The following is a 14,343-nucleotide window of genomic DNA, read 5'->3' as shown; positions in this document are numbered from 1 at the left end:
CTGCATGCCTGTTACACTCCCTTCATGTCAGCTACACTCCCTGCATGTCTGCTACACTCCCTGCATGCCTGCTACACTCCCTGCATGCCTGTTACACTCCCTTCATGTCAGCTACACTCCCTGCATGCCTGGTACACTCCATTCATGTCAGCTACACTCCCTGCATGTCTGCTACACTCCCTGCATGCCTGCTACACTCCCTGCATGCCTGGTACACTCCCTGCATGCCTGGTACACTCCCTGCATGTCTGCTACACTCCATACATGTCTGCTACACTCCCTGCATGTCTGCTACACTCCATGCATGTCTGCTACACTCCATGCATGTCTGCTACACTCCATGCATGTCTGCTACACTCCATGCATGTCTGCTACACTCCATGCATGTCTGCTACACTCCCTGCATGCCTGTTACACTCCCTTCATGTCAGCTACACTCCCTGCATGCCTGGTACACTCCCTTCATGTCAGCTACACTCCCTGCATGTCTGCTACACTCCATACATGTCTGCTACACTCCCTGCATGTCTGCTACACTCCATACATGTCTGCTACACTCCCTGCATGTCTGCTACACTCCCTGCATGCCTGCTACACTCCATGCATGTCTGCTACACTCCATGCATGTCTGCTACACTCTCTGCATGCCTGCTACACTCCCTGCATGCCTGCTACACTCCCTGCATGCCTGCTACACTCCCTGCATGTCAGCTACACTCCCTGCATGCCTGCTACACTCCCTTCATGTCAGCTTCACTCCCTGCAAGCCTGCTACACCCCCTGCATGCCTACTACACTCCCTGCATGTCAGCTACACTCCCTGCATGCCTACTACACTCTGTGCATGCCAGCTACACTCCCTGCATGCCTGATACACTTCCTGCATGCCTGCTACACTCCCTACATGTCAGCTACACTCCCTGCATGCCTGCTACACTCCCTGCATGCCTGCTACACTCCCTACATGTCAGCTACACTCCCTACATGTCAGCTACACTCCCTGCATGCCTGCTACACTCCCTACATGTCAGCTACACTCCCTACATGTCAGCTACACTCCCTGCATGCCTGCTACACTCCCTACATGTCAGCTACACTTCCTGCATGCCTGCTACACTCCCTGCATGCCTGCTACACTCCCTACATGTCAGCTACACTCCCTGCATGTCAGCTACACTTCCTACATGTCAGCTACACTTCCTGCATGCCTGCTACACTCCCTGCATGCCTGCTACACTCCCTACATGTCAGCTACACTCCCTGCAAATCCCAGTGTTCAAGAAAAACAATGTCCCATCTCATCACTCATCAACATGTCCACAATAAAGGTAAGTGTCATTTCAATATTGTTTATTGTGCATGTATCATTGTTTTTTGTGTAGGGAAATGTATATTTCATGTAAAAAAAATGATTTTGTTTAATACTTTTGGGTGTCTGGAACGGATTAACTGGATTTCCATTATTTCTTATGGGGAAAATTAAATCGGCTAAAGGCTAAATCGGTTAAAGGCTAGCTGTCTGGAATGGATTAAAGGCATTACCCAAGGGTCCACTGTAGTTCTAAACTTTTGTTTTTCCTTTTGGGCCACTCTGCCTCAGTGGGATATGGCTAGTTTATTGAAAGAACATATAGTTCAACAATGCTGATTACAACACATCAAAACTGCATGTAGTTTTTGTTTTGATTCTTTTAATACATACAGTGGAACCTTGGTTTTCATTTGCCTTGGTTTTTGTTGAATTCGGTTTTCGACGACTTTTTTCATCAGAATTTTGTCCTAGTTTTTGTTCATCACCTCGGTTTTTGTCGGTCTGCCATACCGAATGTGTCCGCCTGCCCATGCCCACATAAAGCATCCCACACGTTCTGAGTCAGTCTGGCTTTGTTTCTCGTCGAGTGAGCATTACCCTGCTCGTTCATCTGAAACATTTCTCAATAATCCATTGTTTTTTTTTGTGCTTGTTTATTGAATGTGACTGCTAAATAAGCCACCATGGGGCTTTGGGAAAGTCCATGGGGTTGGATGTGAGTGGCCAGGATGTGAAAGAGTTGGTGGATGACCACAGAGAAGAGTTAACCACCGAAGAGTTGCAACACCTTCAACTGGAACAGCAACAGATCGCAGCTGAGGAAATTGTTTCAGAGGAGGAGGAAGAGAAAGGGAAGAATGTGCCTTCTTCAGTGATTAAGGACATGTGTGCAAAGTGGAGTGAGTTGCAAAGTTTTGTGGAGAAATATCACCCTAACAAAGCTGTTGCAAGCCATGTCTGCAACACGTTCAATGACAATGTCTTGTCCCATTTTAGGCAAATCTTAAAGAGATACCAGAAACAGAACCTCTCTGGACAGATTTTTCATACGACAGGGGGTCCAGTGCCAGTAAAAGACAAAGAAGGGAAGTAACCCTGGATAGGGACTTGATACCTGAAATCCTTATGGAGGGGGATTCCCCTTCCAACCAATAACCTCTCCTCTCCCCTCCTCACATCTTCCATACACTAACAAGAGTCTTCAATCAAGGTAAAAGTGATATTAAATGTTCATTTATCCATTTCATTAGTCCTTTATTTCTCAATGCTTTCTTTATGTAAAACTATAGTTATTCTTTATAAAATGTATATTTGTTAATGTACTTTTGGGTGTCTGGAACAGATTAATTGGATTTACATTATTTCTTATGGGAAATATTGCTTCAGTTTTCGTTGAATTCGGTTTTTGTCAGGCTTTCTGGAACGAATTAACGACGAAAACCAAGGTTCCACTGTACTTTAGTTGTTATTTTTTTCCATTTTTAAGACTTTTAACAAAAATTACCATAAATACATAATATAGCATTTTAACATTAAAACATTAATTAGGATATGTTTTAGCAAATATTTTCAGCCAGGACATTCTAAATGTGATGTAAATAAGGTAGACTAGCCCCCAAAATACCACATTTTGAAATAAAATTTTTTTTTACTTAAGTCAATTTGAATGAAATTTGCAGCATACCCCATAGGGGTTATTATAAACATGCATACATATTTTCATAAAGCTGCAGCCATTAGAAGCAGGATTTTTAAATATCTGTTCTTGCTCCTCATGCCTGATCTAGCTAAGTCACATGCACATCATCCAAACAGTAACACCAATTTTCTTTTCTCTAGTACCAAATTTCTTACTCTTTGGATTCCTTCAGTCCTAAGTACTGTATACTAACCACTGTAGAGTTTTCAAGACTTCTGCCACGAGGTAAATATTCTGCTGGTAACTGAAGAGGGTAATTGTTTGTCTGACACCATCCCGTTGGAAACAGATCTTGACTTGTTGATGCTTGAAGTATTGGCCTCAAGTCTAGTGCTGAGTCAAGCTGGACCACCAACAAATGTTCACACGTCTGTTTAACAGTGGCTGCACAAATCTCATTGGGGGCAGAAGGATTTACTGCTTCTAATTTCAACCCAGGTAAGAAGCCAATTTCCTCAGATGATTTAAATTTTGGAAACATGTCACAGTCAGCACATACTGATAAGGATGAATTTAAGTAAATATCCCAGTCAAAATGTTCTTCACTCAACCAATTTTTAGGTGGGTCTAAACTCAAACTATTTTTTTTACAAAATCCAACTGGCAGTATCAATGGATCATTTATTTGTGTAATCCAAGACACTTCCTCTACTTGATTAGAATCAATAGTTATTTTAAAGAAATGAGAATCAATTATTTCAGTTATTCTACCAACATGTATGGAGCATGGTTTGAAAGGATGCACTGTTTCTAATAACATTCCAGGTTTGAACCGATGAACATCTGGAGTAAATGTCGGAGCTAAGAGAGAGACTGGAAGGGACGAGTGCCTTGCATCATCACGACTCAATTCCAAGAGAGCAGCCCATTCTGCATATTCATAAGAAGCCGAAGATCCAGGGTGGCTGTACCTGATTAAAATACAGAGTGAAATTAATTTGTAAAAATATTCTTCCAGTTTCCTTGATTAATCTACGTTTCATTCTATAATTTTTTTTTATTAACACATCGGCCATTTCCCACCAAGGCAGGGTGGCCTGAAAAAGAAAAACTTTCATCATCATTCACTCCATCACTGTCTTGCCAGAGGTGCGCTCACACTACAGTTATTTCATTCTTACTCTTCCTTCTCCCTACACTTTTCTTCTTCCTTCTCTCTATACCTTTTCCAATTCTTTTTCCCTGTGCTTTTCCTTCTTCCTTCTCCCTGCCCTTTTAACTCTTCCTTCTCACCACACTTATTTCTCTTCCTTCTTCCCATACTTTCCATCTTCTCCCAACATTAATTCAGCTGAGACATTCAAGTACAGTATAAATAATTATATTCATTGTTTACTTCCAAGGTAACCCCTGATGATAAATCCAGTCTGGTGGGCGGAGGCGTAGATCCTGATAGAAGAGCCAGAATGTATCACCAGAGCAATCAGGGGTGTCATAGCGTAGGAGAAGGCGTCCACCAACATTATCCATCACAGTTGCTACCCACCCACACAATGGGTTGCCATTAAATAACACCTAAGGATTATAAATGATTTAATTACATGTCTGTTTACTTTAAACGGAGTTCTTAAATGATTATGTATGGTTTTAATGGCATTTTGGCCCTGTAGTGGGATATACCAAGTTAAGGCTCAGTAGCTTTCTTGACATAAATATACCATACATGTTGTCATTAAGGCTTAGTATGTAACAATGGAGGGATAATTTATATACCTGAACAGGTACACAAGGATAACTCAGTGTTTAAAATCAGCTTTACATATATTAACTTTAGAATGTTACTGCTATAAATTATAATTTTTTTTTTTCAACAAGCTGGCTGTATCCCACTGAGGCAGGGTGACCTTAATCCCATGACTGTCACAACCCCAAATCCTGAGGCGTCTCCTGGTGTCACAAAATTTCAGAAAAAAAAAAAAAACATTTCTTATGAAATGATAGAGAATCTTTTTCCCAATTGTAACGACACCAAAAGAACAAAATTTGATGGAAAACTGACGGAATTATGCTCTCGTGAAGTTAGCGACCTCGGCAATATTTATGAATCGGCAATTTTGCCCACTTTGAGCCCTCTTTTTGGCTAATTCCATTGTTCCAGTCGACCAAACTCATAGCTATTTCTTTAGGACTCCATTTTTTCTATCGATTGAGTACAAGAAACTGCCTAATTGCCGATTTCAGCTACCCAATAACGTGGTCAGAAATTTGCAATTTGGCCAATTTCACAAAAATTAAAGCATATGACAATTTCAAAACAGGGTCCAGAATGAACAATGCAGACATTCCTGGCTCTAAAATAACATTTTCTTTATTCATCAGTCACATCTCCAGGCCCCTCTGATACTACTCTTGCTTTCTATTTTGAATTTTTATTCAAACAAAAAATAGTAGATTTACTGTTTACCTGGAGAGAGTTTCGGGGGTCAACGCCCCCGCGGCCCGGTCTGTGACCAGGCCTCCTGGTGGATCAGCGCCTGATCAACCAGGCTGTTGCTGCTGGCTGCACGCAAACCAACGTACGAGCCACAGCCCGGCTGATCAGGAACTGACTTTAGGTGCTTGTCCAGTGCCAGCTTGAAGACTGCCAGGGGTCTGTTGGTAATCCCCCTTATGTGTGCTGGGAGGCAGTTGAACAGTCTCGGGCCCCTGACACTTATTGTATGGTCTCTTAACGTGCTAGTGACACCCCTTCTTTTCATTGGGGGGATGGTGCATCGTCTGCCAAGTCTTTTGCTTTCGTAGTGAGTGATTTTCGTGTGCAAGTTCGGTACTAGTCCCTCTAGGATTTTCCAGGTGTATATAATCATGTATCTCTCCCTCCTGCGTTCCAGGGAATACAGGTTTAGAAACCTCAAGCGCTCCCAGTAATTGAGGTGTTTTATCTCCGTTATGCGCGCCGTGAAAGTTCTCTGTACATTTTCTAGGTCGGCAATTTCACCTGCCTTGAAAGGTGCTGTTAGAGTGCAGCAATATTCCAGCCTAGATAGAACAAGTGACCTGAAGAGTGTCATCATGGGCTTGGCCTCCCTAGTTTTGAAGGTTCTCATTATCCATCCTGTCATTTTTCTAGCAGATGCGATTGATACAATGTTATGGTCCTTGAAGGTGAGATCCTCCGACATAATCACTCCCAGGTCTTTGACGTTGGTGTTTCGCTCTATTTTGTGGCCAGAATTTGTTTTGTACTCTGATGAAGATTTAATTTCCTCATGTTTACCATATCTGAGTAATTGAAATTTCTCATCGTTGAACTTCATATTGTTTTCTGCAGCCCACTGAAAGATTTGGTTGATGTCCGCCTGGAGCCTTGCAGTGTCTGCAATGGAAGACACTGTCATGCAGATTCGGGTGTCATCTGCAAAGGAAGACACGGTGCTGTGGCTGACATCCTTGTCTATGTCGGATATGAGGATGAGGAACAAGATGGGAGCTAGTACTGTGCCTTGTGGAACAGAGCTTTTCACCGTAGCTGCCTCGGACTTTACTCTGTTGACGACTACTCTCTGTGTTCTGTTAGTGAGGAAATTATAGATCCATCGACCGACTTTTCCTGTTATTCCTTTAGCGCGCATTTTGTGCGCTATTACGCCATGGTCACACTTGTCGAAGGCTTTTGCAAAGTCTGTATATATTACATCTGCATTCTTTTTGTCTTCTAGTGCATTTAGGACCTTGTCGTAGTGATCCAGTAGTTGAGACAGACAGGAGCGACCTGTTCTAAACCCATGTTGCCCTGGGTTGTGTAACTGATGGGTTTCTAGATGGGTGGTGATCTTGCTTCTTAGGACCCTTTCAAAGATTTTTATGATATGGGATGTTAGTGCTATTGGTCTGTAGTTCTTTGCTGTTGCTTTACTGCCCCCTTTGTGGAGTGGGGCTATGTCTGTTGTTTTTAGTAACTGAGGGACGACCCCCGTGTCCATGCTCCCTCTCCATAGGATGGAAAAGGCTCGCGATAGGGGCCTCTTGCAGTTCTTGATGAACACAGAGTTCCATGAGTCTGGCCCTGGGGCAGAGTGCATGGGCATGTCATTTATCGCCTGTTATGTAGACTACTGCAATATTGTAATAATTGTATAAATAATGTCAACCCATTCATGACTGCATATTAGAATGGCTACTTGGACATTTATTGAAAAATTACATCATTTGTTTACTTTTGAACATCGGCAAAAATCAAACATTTCCCCTACTTTGAGCTCCATTTCAAGTTTTTTTCATAGTAAAACCAATCAAAATCACCTCTATTTTTAAAATGTGTTTTCCATTCTATCAAATGAGACCAAGAAAACAAGAATACAACCATAAATACTATACGAAAATAGACCACAAAGTCGGCATTTTAATTAAAAAACAAAAAACGGTCGGAGTCTTTTTTTCTCATTATGCACTGTGTGCTGCAGGATTTTTTTTTATATGGTGCACACTGACCACACAGACCCATTCTCTCACATGTGGGCCTACCAGCTTTCTTCTGCTTGATATGACGCTGCTAGAATTTATGAGTATATATATGTCAAAAACAGTGGTTCGTAAGACGTATATGTACGACCGAAACAGTCAAAGGGTTAAAAAGATAAACCAAAGTTTTTCTTTTTAAATTTAGTAATTCACACAGGAGAAGGGGTTATTAGCACCTTGCTCTCTGCATTTTAGTCACCTCTTACGACATACATGGTTTACAGGGGAAGAATTCTATTCCACTTTCCCATGGTGATCAGGAGAAATAAAGAACAAGAACTATTAAGAAAACAGAAAAAAAACATGTGTTGAAAAATATATTTATACAGCCTCTCCTCACTTAATGATAGAGTTTCGTTCCTAAGACCACTTCAATAAATGAATTCATCGTTAAGTGAGGAGCATACTATAATGGTAGTGGGTTTGTGTCAACCATCTTTGACAATGTTTTAATATCAGCTTTCCACCAGTTATAACATTTCTGATATATTTTTAAATGTTTAAACAGTAGTATACTGTATATTGTAATAAACAGAATAGAGGAAATCGGCTCTAATGTACATTATTTAGGTATGTATGTACAGTATACTGGTCAGAGAGCCCGTCATAAGTTCGAGTCATCGGTAAATGAGTACATCGCTAAGTGAGGAGAGGCTATGTATGCATGTACATGCATATGTAGTGTAACCAAAGTGTATGTAGAAGTAGCAAGATATACCTGCTATCTTGTGTCTAAGAGACAGGAAAAAGACACCAGCAATCCTACCATCATGTAAAACAATTACAGGTTTCTGTTCAACAATCATTAAATTGTATTACTGTATTATATTCATTTAGGTAGTAGGTTGGTAGACAGCAACCACTCAGAGAGGTACATGTACTACCATTCTGCCAAGTGAGTGTGAAATGGAAACCTGTAATTGTTTACATGATGGTAAGATTGCTGGTGTCTTTCTTCTGTCTCATTAACACACTGGATAACAGGTACATCTTGCTACTTCTACTTACACTTAGGTCATACTACACATATATGCACATGTATGTATATCCTTACCCACCTGGGTTTTCTTCTATTTTTTAATAGTTCTTTCTTTCTTTCAACACACCAGCCATATCCCACCGAGGCGGGGTGGCCCAAAAGGAAAAACGAAAGTTTCTCCTTTTACATTTAGTAATATATACAGGAGAAGGGGTTACTAGCCCCTTGCTCCCGGCATTTTAGTCGCCTCTTACGACACGCATGGCTTACAGAGGAAGAATTCTGTTCCACTTCCCCATGGAGATAAGAGGAAATAAACAAGAACAAGAACTAGAAAGAAAATAGAAGAAAACCCAGAGGGGTATGTATGTATATATATGCTTGTACATGTATGTGTAGTGTGACCTAAGTGTAAGTAGAAGTAGCAAGACATAACTGAAACCTTGCATGTTCATGAGACAGAAAAATAGACACCAGCAATCCTACCATCATGTAAAACACTTACAGGCTTTCGTTTTACACTCACTTGGCAGGATGGTAGTACCTCCCTGGGTGGTTGCTGTCTACCAGCCTACTACCTAGTTTAATAGTTCTTGTTCTTGTTTATTTCCTCTTACCTCCATGGGGAAGTGGAAAAGAATTCTTATTCCATAAGGGATGCATGTCATAAGAGGCAACTAAAATGTCAGGAGCAAGGGGCTAGTAACCCCTTCTCCCGTATACATTACTAAATTTAAAAAGAGAAACTTTACTTTTATGTTTTTAGGTCACCCTGCTTCAGTGGGATACGTCTGTTTCATTAAAACAAAATATATGAGAAAAACCAAGAGATGATTCATACTTCCACTTTCATTCCTTGCTTGATGCGGTCCACTGCAGTATAGCCCTCAACATCAAGTGCCTCTTCTGGTACTGATGTACCTTCCTTTTGAGCTTGCTCTACTGCCTCTTTGGCCTCTTTTATGCTTTCATCATTTAACAAAACTGAAGCAAGGTCAGTTGGTAAAGACAAATTCATGTTATGATGACTGCACCAGCCTACAGGGTGGAGATTCCTATTTGCAATCTCATGCCAGCATTCTACAGTGACTGAACTCTGAGTTATATATCGCAATCTGCAAGAAATAAAAAATAATGAACATATTTTACATACGTATAGACTACTATATAAGCTCAGCCTAAACTTATTCATCTGTTAGTTCATGAGTTTTCTAGTCATCTGAAAAATATACTATTTGAACAAAGACCTATACATGCATATGTGAAACTGGAAGCAGATATACACACAAATGTAGAATTGTTACAAATGATATATAATACTAACAAAATGAAGAGAAAGACACATGTCTTGCACTTCAAATGTATACTGGGTCTAGATGAAGAGCAAGAATAATAAATCAATGAATGGAAATTATGAGGAATTTTTGCTTCTGAATATCAGGTTTTGTTTTAACATGTCGGCCGTCTTCCAACAAGGCAGGGTGATCCAAAAAAGAAACACTTTCACCATCATTCACACATAATTACTGTTTCTGCAGAGGTGCCCAGATATGACAGTATATATTAAACACAGTATGACTTAATTTTTTAATGGGCCAAGAGTACCATATGTTGTCCAATACTTTGTGTCTATATTACCTTAACAGTGGCCCACATGTGGTAACAACTTTTGCCAACCAATATTCATTTCCCTGTTGTTCAGGTGCAGAGTGAACCACTTCTACCAGATGATCCTCTAATACTCCAGATTCTAAACTCTTCTCCACCTGAAATTTTATCAACATTTTATCATATATATAATGCAGATAGAAATGTTATCTTAATAATACAGTGGTCCCTCAATAATCGTCCGGCCTGAAAGTCGTCCATTTCGGAAATAGTTCCGTTATTTCATCTAAACATTGGCTTGCAAATGGTCCGTTAACTCGCTAATCGTCCTTTGTCCGGGACGTGTACTCATGCTCTGAGCCGCCTGGGCCTGCCTTCCCAGCCAGTGTGCCATTGTTTACCGGTGAGCGACGGTCCCCTTACATGCTCCTACAAAATATTTCGTAATCCATTGATTTTAGTGCTTGCAAGTGCTAAATAAGCTACCATGGTTCCAAAGAAAGCTTCTAGTGCCAGCCCTTTGGTAAAGAATATGAGAAACATATAATTTATGAAAAAGTTTGTAGAAAAATACAAAGGTGGTGGTGGTAGAGTGGAAGCAGTTGTGATAGTGGTTGATGGTGGTAGAAGGTAGTAGTGATGGTGGTAACAGTTGTAAGTGGTAGGTCATAGTGATGGTGGTAGAGGGTTCCTTCTTTAGTGATTCAGCAATTCTACCAACTCCTCCAATGTTGTTGGAGTTATATAGTTATATAGAGTTACTCCTATCTTCAAGAAAAATAATAGGTCTGATGTAAGCAACTATAGACCTGTTAGTATACTCAGTATAATATCTAAAATTCTGGAGAGGGCGGTGTATTCTCAAGTAGTTAAGTACCTTAATGACAACAGCATTCTCCATAGCTATCAATCGGGCTTTAGAAGATCCTACTCAACCGATACCTCCCTTATTAATCTGATGGATTACCTGAGAACTGAAATGTCAAAAGGGAACCTCATAGGTATGGTAACCTTAGACCTGCAAAAGGCCTTCGATACTGTCAACCACAATATATTATGTAAGAAACTTCAAGCTATCGGTATAGGTTCTGTAGACTGGTTTAAGTCCTACCTTAGCAACAGGAGACAAATAGTCAAAATCAACAAAACGGAATCAGAACCCCTGCCGATAACATGTGGAGTTCCCCAAGGTAGTATTCTGGGTCCCTTACTATTCTTATGTTATGTCAATGATATGCCTATCAGTGTCAAGTGCAAACTCCTACTGTATGCAGATGACAGTGCTCTGTTAGTGACAGGTAAAGACCCACAAGATATTGCTAATGTTTTAACACTGGAACTGGAGTCCTGCAGCAAATGGTTAGTAGACAACAAACTATCATTACACCTAGGGAAAACTGAAGCCATTCTCTTTGGAACGAAACATAAACTGAGAAGGGTAAATAATTTTAATGTTCAGTGTAATGGGGAGTCCATCACTTTGGTTTCATCTTGTTCCTCATCCTCATATCCGACATAGACAAGGATGTCAGCCACAGCACCGTGTTTTCCTTTGCAGATGACACCCGAATCTGCATGACAGTGTCTTCCATTGCAGACACTGCAAGGCTCCAGGCGGACATCAACCAAATCTTTCAGTGGGCTGCGGAAAACAATATGAAGTTCAACGATGAGAAATTTCAATTACTCAGATATGGTAAACATGAGGAAATTAAATCTTCATCAGAGTACAAAACAAATTCTGGCACAAAATAGAGCGAAACACCAACGTCAAAGACCTGGGAGTGATCATGTCGGAGGATCTCACCTTCAAGGACCATAACATTGTATCAATCGCATCTGCTAGAAAAATGACAGGATGGATAATGAGAACCTTCAAAACTAGGGAGGCCAAGCCCATGATGACACTCTTCAGGTCACTTGTTCTATCTAGGCTGGAATATTGCTGCACTCTAACAACACCTTTCAAGGCAGGTGAAATTGCCGACCTAGAAAATGTACAGAGAACTTTCACGGCGCGCATAACGGAGATAAAACACCTCAATTACTGGGAGCGCTTGAGGTTTCTAAACCTGTATTCCCTGGAACGCAGGAGGGAGAGATACATGATTATATACACCTGGAAAATCCTAGATGGACTAGTACCGAACTTGCACACGAAAATCACTCACTACGAAAGCAAAAGACTTGGCAGACGATGCACCATCCCCCCAATGAAAAGCAGGGGTGTCACTAGCACGTTAAGAGACCATACAATAAGTGTCAGGGGCCCGAGACTGTTCAACTGCCTCCCAGCACACATAAGGGGGATTACCAACAGACCCCTGGCAGTCTTCAAGCTGGCACTGGACAAGCACCTAAAGTCAGTTCCTGATCAGCCGGGCTGTGGCTCGTACATTGGTTTGCGTGCAGCCAGCAGCAACAGCCTGGTTGATCAGGGGCTGATCCACCAGGAGGCCTGGTCACAGACCGGGCCGCGGGGGCGTTGACCCCCGAAACTCTCTCCAGGTAAACTCCAGTTAAATATCTGGGAATCCCCTTTGACCCATGCATGTCAGGAGAATTGATAGGGAACAGTGTAGTAAAGAAAGCGAATGCCAGGCTGAAGTTCCTGTATAGACAAGCACAGTGTCTACCTACTGAGGCTCGCAGGACCCTATGTCTAGCCCTTATATAATGCCATATGGATTACGCTTGCTCTTCTTGGTACTCTGCCTTGACAAAAAAACTGAAAGATAGACTGCAAATCACCCAGAACAAAATCGTAAGATTCATCCTGGGGCTGGGACCAAGAGAACATGTAGGCCAGGATGAATTACAGCAGTTGGATATGCTGAATGTTGAAGACAGAGTAAAACAACTAAAGCTAAATCATGTTTATAAAATTGCTCACGAACAGTGTCCAGAATATCTTGCTGTCAATTTTGTCAAGGTTGGGAACCAAAGCAATCATAGTACTAGGGGGAGAGAGCACAACTTTGTAGTACCCACAGTCAGTGGCCAGGCTTCAAACACCTTTTATTGTACAGCAATAAAGGAATGGAACAGACTACCCACAAATGTCAAGGCCAGTCATAGCTTGAACCAGTTCAAGAAGACTGCCAAAAAGTGTCTGATGAATGAAGCAACAGAAAGGGAGGGGAATGATTTTCTATTTTTTAGCTAAAATACGTGTAAATTTTACCTTATCCCTAGTAATGACCCTCGTATTGTAGATAGTCGTAATGACCCTCGGGTAGTAGATAGTCTTAATGACCCTCGTATTGTAGATAGTCTTAATGACCCTCGTGTAGTAGATAGTCTTTTTAGTATGATAATAAGATGTTATCTTCATTATAGAATAATAAGAAAATATTATAACCTTTATATTATAATAATAAGGTAAAAGGACCCCAATGGAAATAAGTCACTCTGTCTGACTTTTTTGGGTTATCCTAGGTTCTCTACACATATGCTGCTATGTATGATAATTCTATGTAACTGTATTGTGTATACCTGAATAAATTTACTTACTTACTTACTTACTTACTTACAGAAAACACCACCGCCTCAGCTGCTGCTTCACCATCATTATGGACGGCTTACTCTCAGTGGCCCTTATATACCCAACAACAACACAACACAACACCTCTCGTGACATATGTAATGACTTATTGTATTCATTCTAGAGTATATTCCATGTTTCTATGTTATTAATATTGTTTATTATGTCATATTAGTTGAATGAGAGAGTGGGTGAGATGTTATCAACAAATTTTGTTGAAAATAAGAAAAAGTTTTGGAGTGAGATTAACAAGTTAAGAAAGCCTAGAGAACAAATGGATTTGTCAGTTAAAAATAGGAGAGGAGAGTTATTAAATGGAGAGTTAGAGGTATTGGGAAGATGGAGGGAATATTTTGAGGAATTGTTAAATGTTGATGAAGATAGGGAAGCTGTGATTTCGTGTATAGGGCAAGGAGGAATAACATCTTGTAGGAGTGAGGAAGAGCCAGCTGTGGGTGTGGGGGAAGTTCGTGAGGCAGTAGGTAAAATGAAAGGCGGTAAGGCAGCTGGGATTGATGGGATAAAGATAGAAATGTTAAAAGCAGGTGGGGATATAGTTTTGGAGTGGTTGGTGCAATTATTTAATAAATGTATGGAAGAGGGTAAGGTACCTAGGGATTGGCAGAGAGCATGCATAGTTCCTTTGTATAAAGGCAAAGGGGATAAAAGAGAGTGCAAAAATTATAGGGGGATAAGTCTGTTGAGTATACCTGGTAAAGTGTATGGTAGAGTTATTATTG

The 14,343-nt window shown here is 40.9% G+C and overlaps 1 protein-coding gene across 1 annotated transcript in view; it reads right to left on the bottom strand.

Annotated features, from left to right (window-relative positions):
* LOC128689752 (scm-like with four MBT domains protein 2) overlaps positions 1–14,343 on the bottom strand; it is a 72,292-nt gene that overhangs the window by 27,841 nt on the left and 30,108 nt on the right. Inside the window, exons 4-7 of the mRNA XM_053778189.2 lie at positions 10,090–10,217; positions 9,293–9,566; positions 4,348–4,526; positions 3,205–3,922 (exon numbers count right to left, since the gene is read on the bottom strand). Of these exons, the coding sequence (XP_053634164.1) occupies positions 3,205–3,922; positions 4,348–4,526; positions 9,293–9,566; positions 10,090–10,217 (1,299 nt within the window). The remainder of the gene's footprint in view (positions 1–3,204; positions 3,923–4,347; positions 4,527–9,292; positions 9,567–10,089; positions 10,218–14,343) is intronic.

This window comes from Cherax quadricarinatus, chromosome 22 (assembly GCF_038502225.1).
Source record: "Cherax quadricarinatus isolate ZL_2023a chromosome 22, ASM3850222v1, whole genome shotgun sequence".
NCBI classification, from domain to species: domain Eukaryota; kingdom Metazoa; phylum Arthropoda; class Malacostraca; order Decapoda; family Parastacidae; genus Cherax; species Cherax quadricarinatus.
The sequence above is the reverse complement of the archived record's forward strand: the minus strand, read 5'-3'. Positions and strand labels throughout refer to the sequence as shown.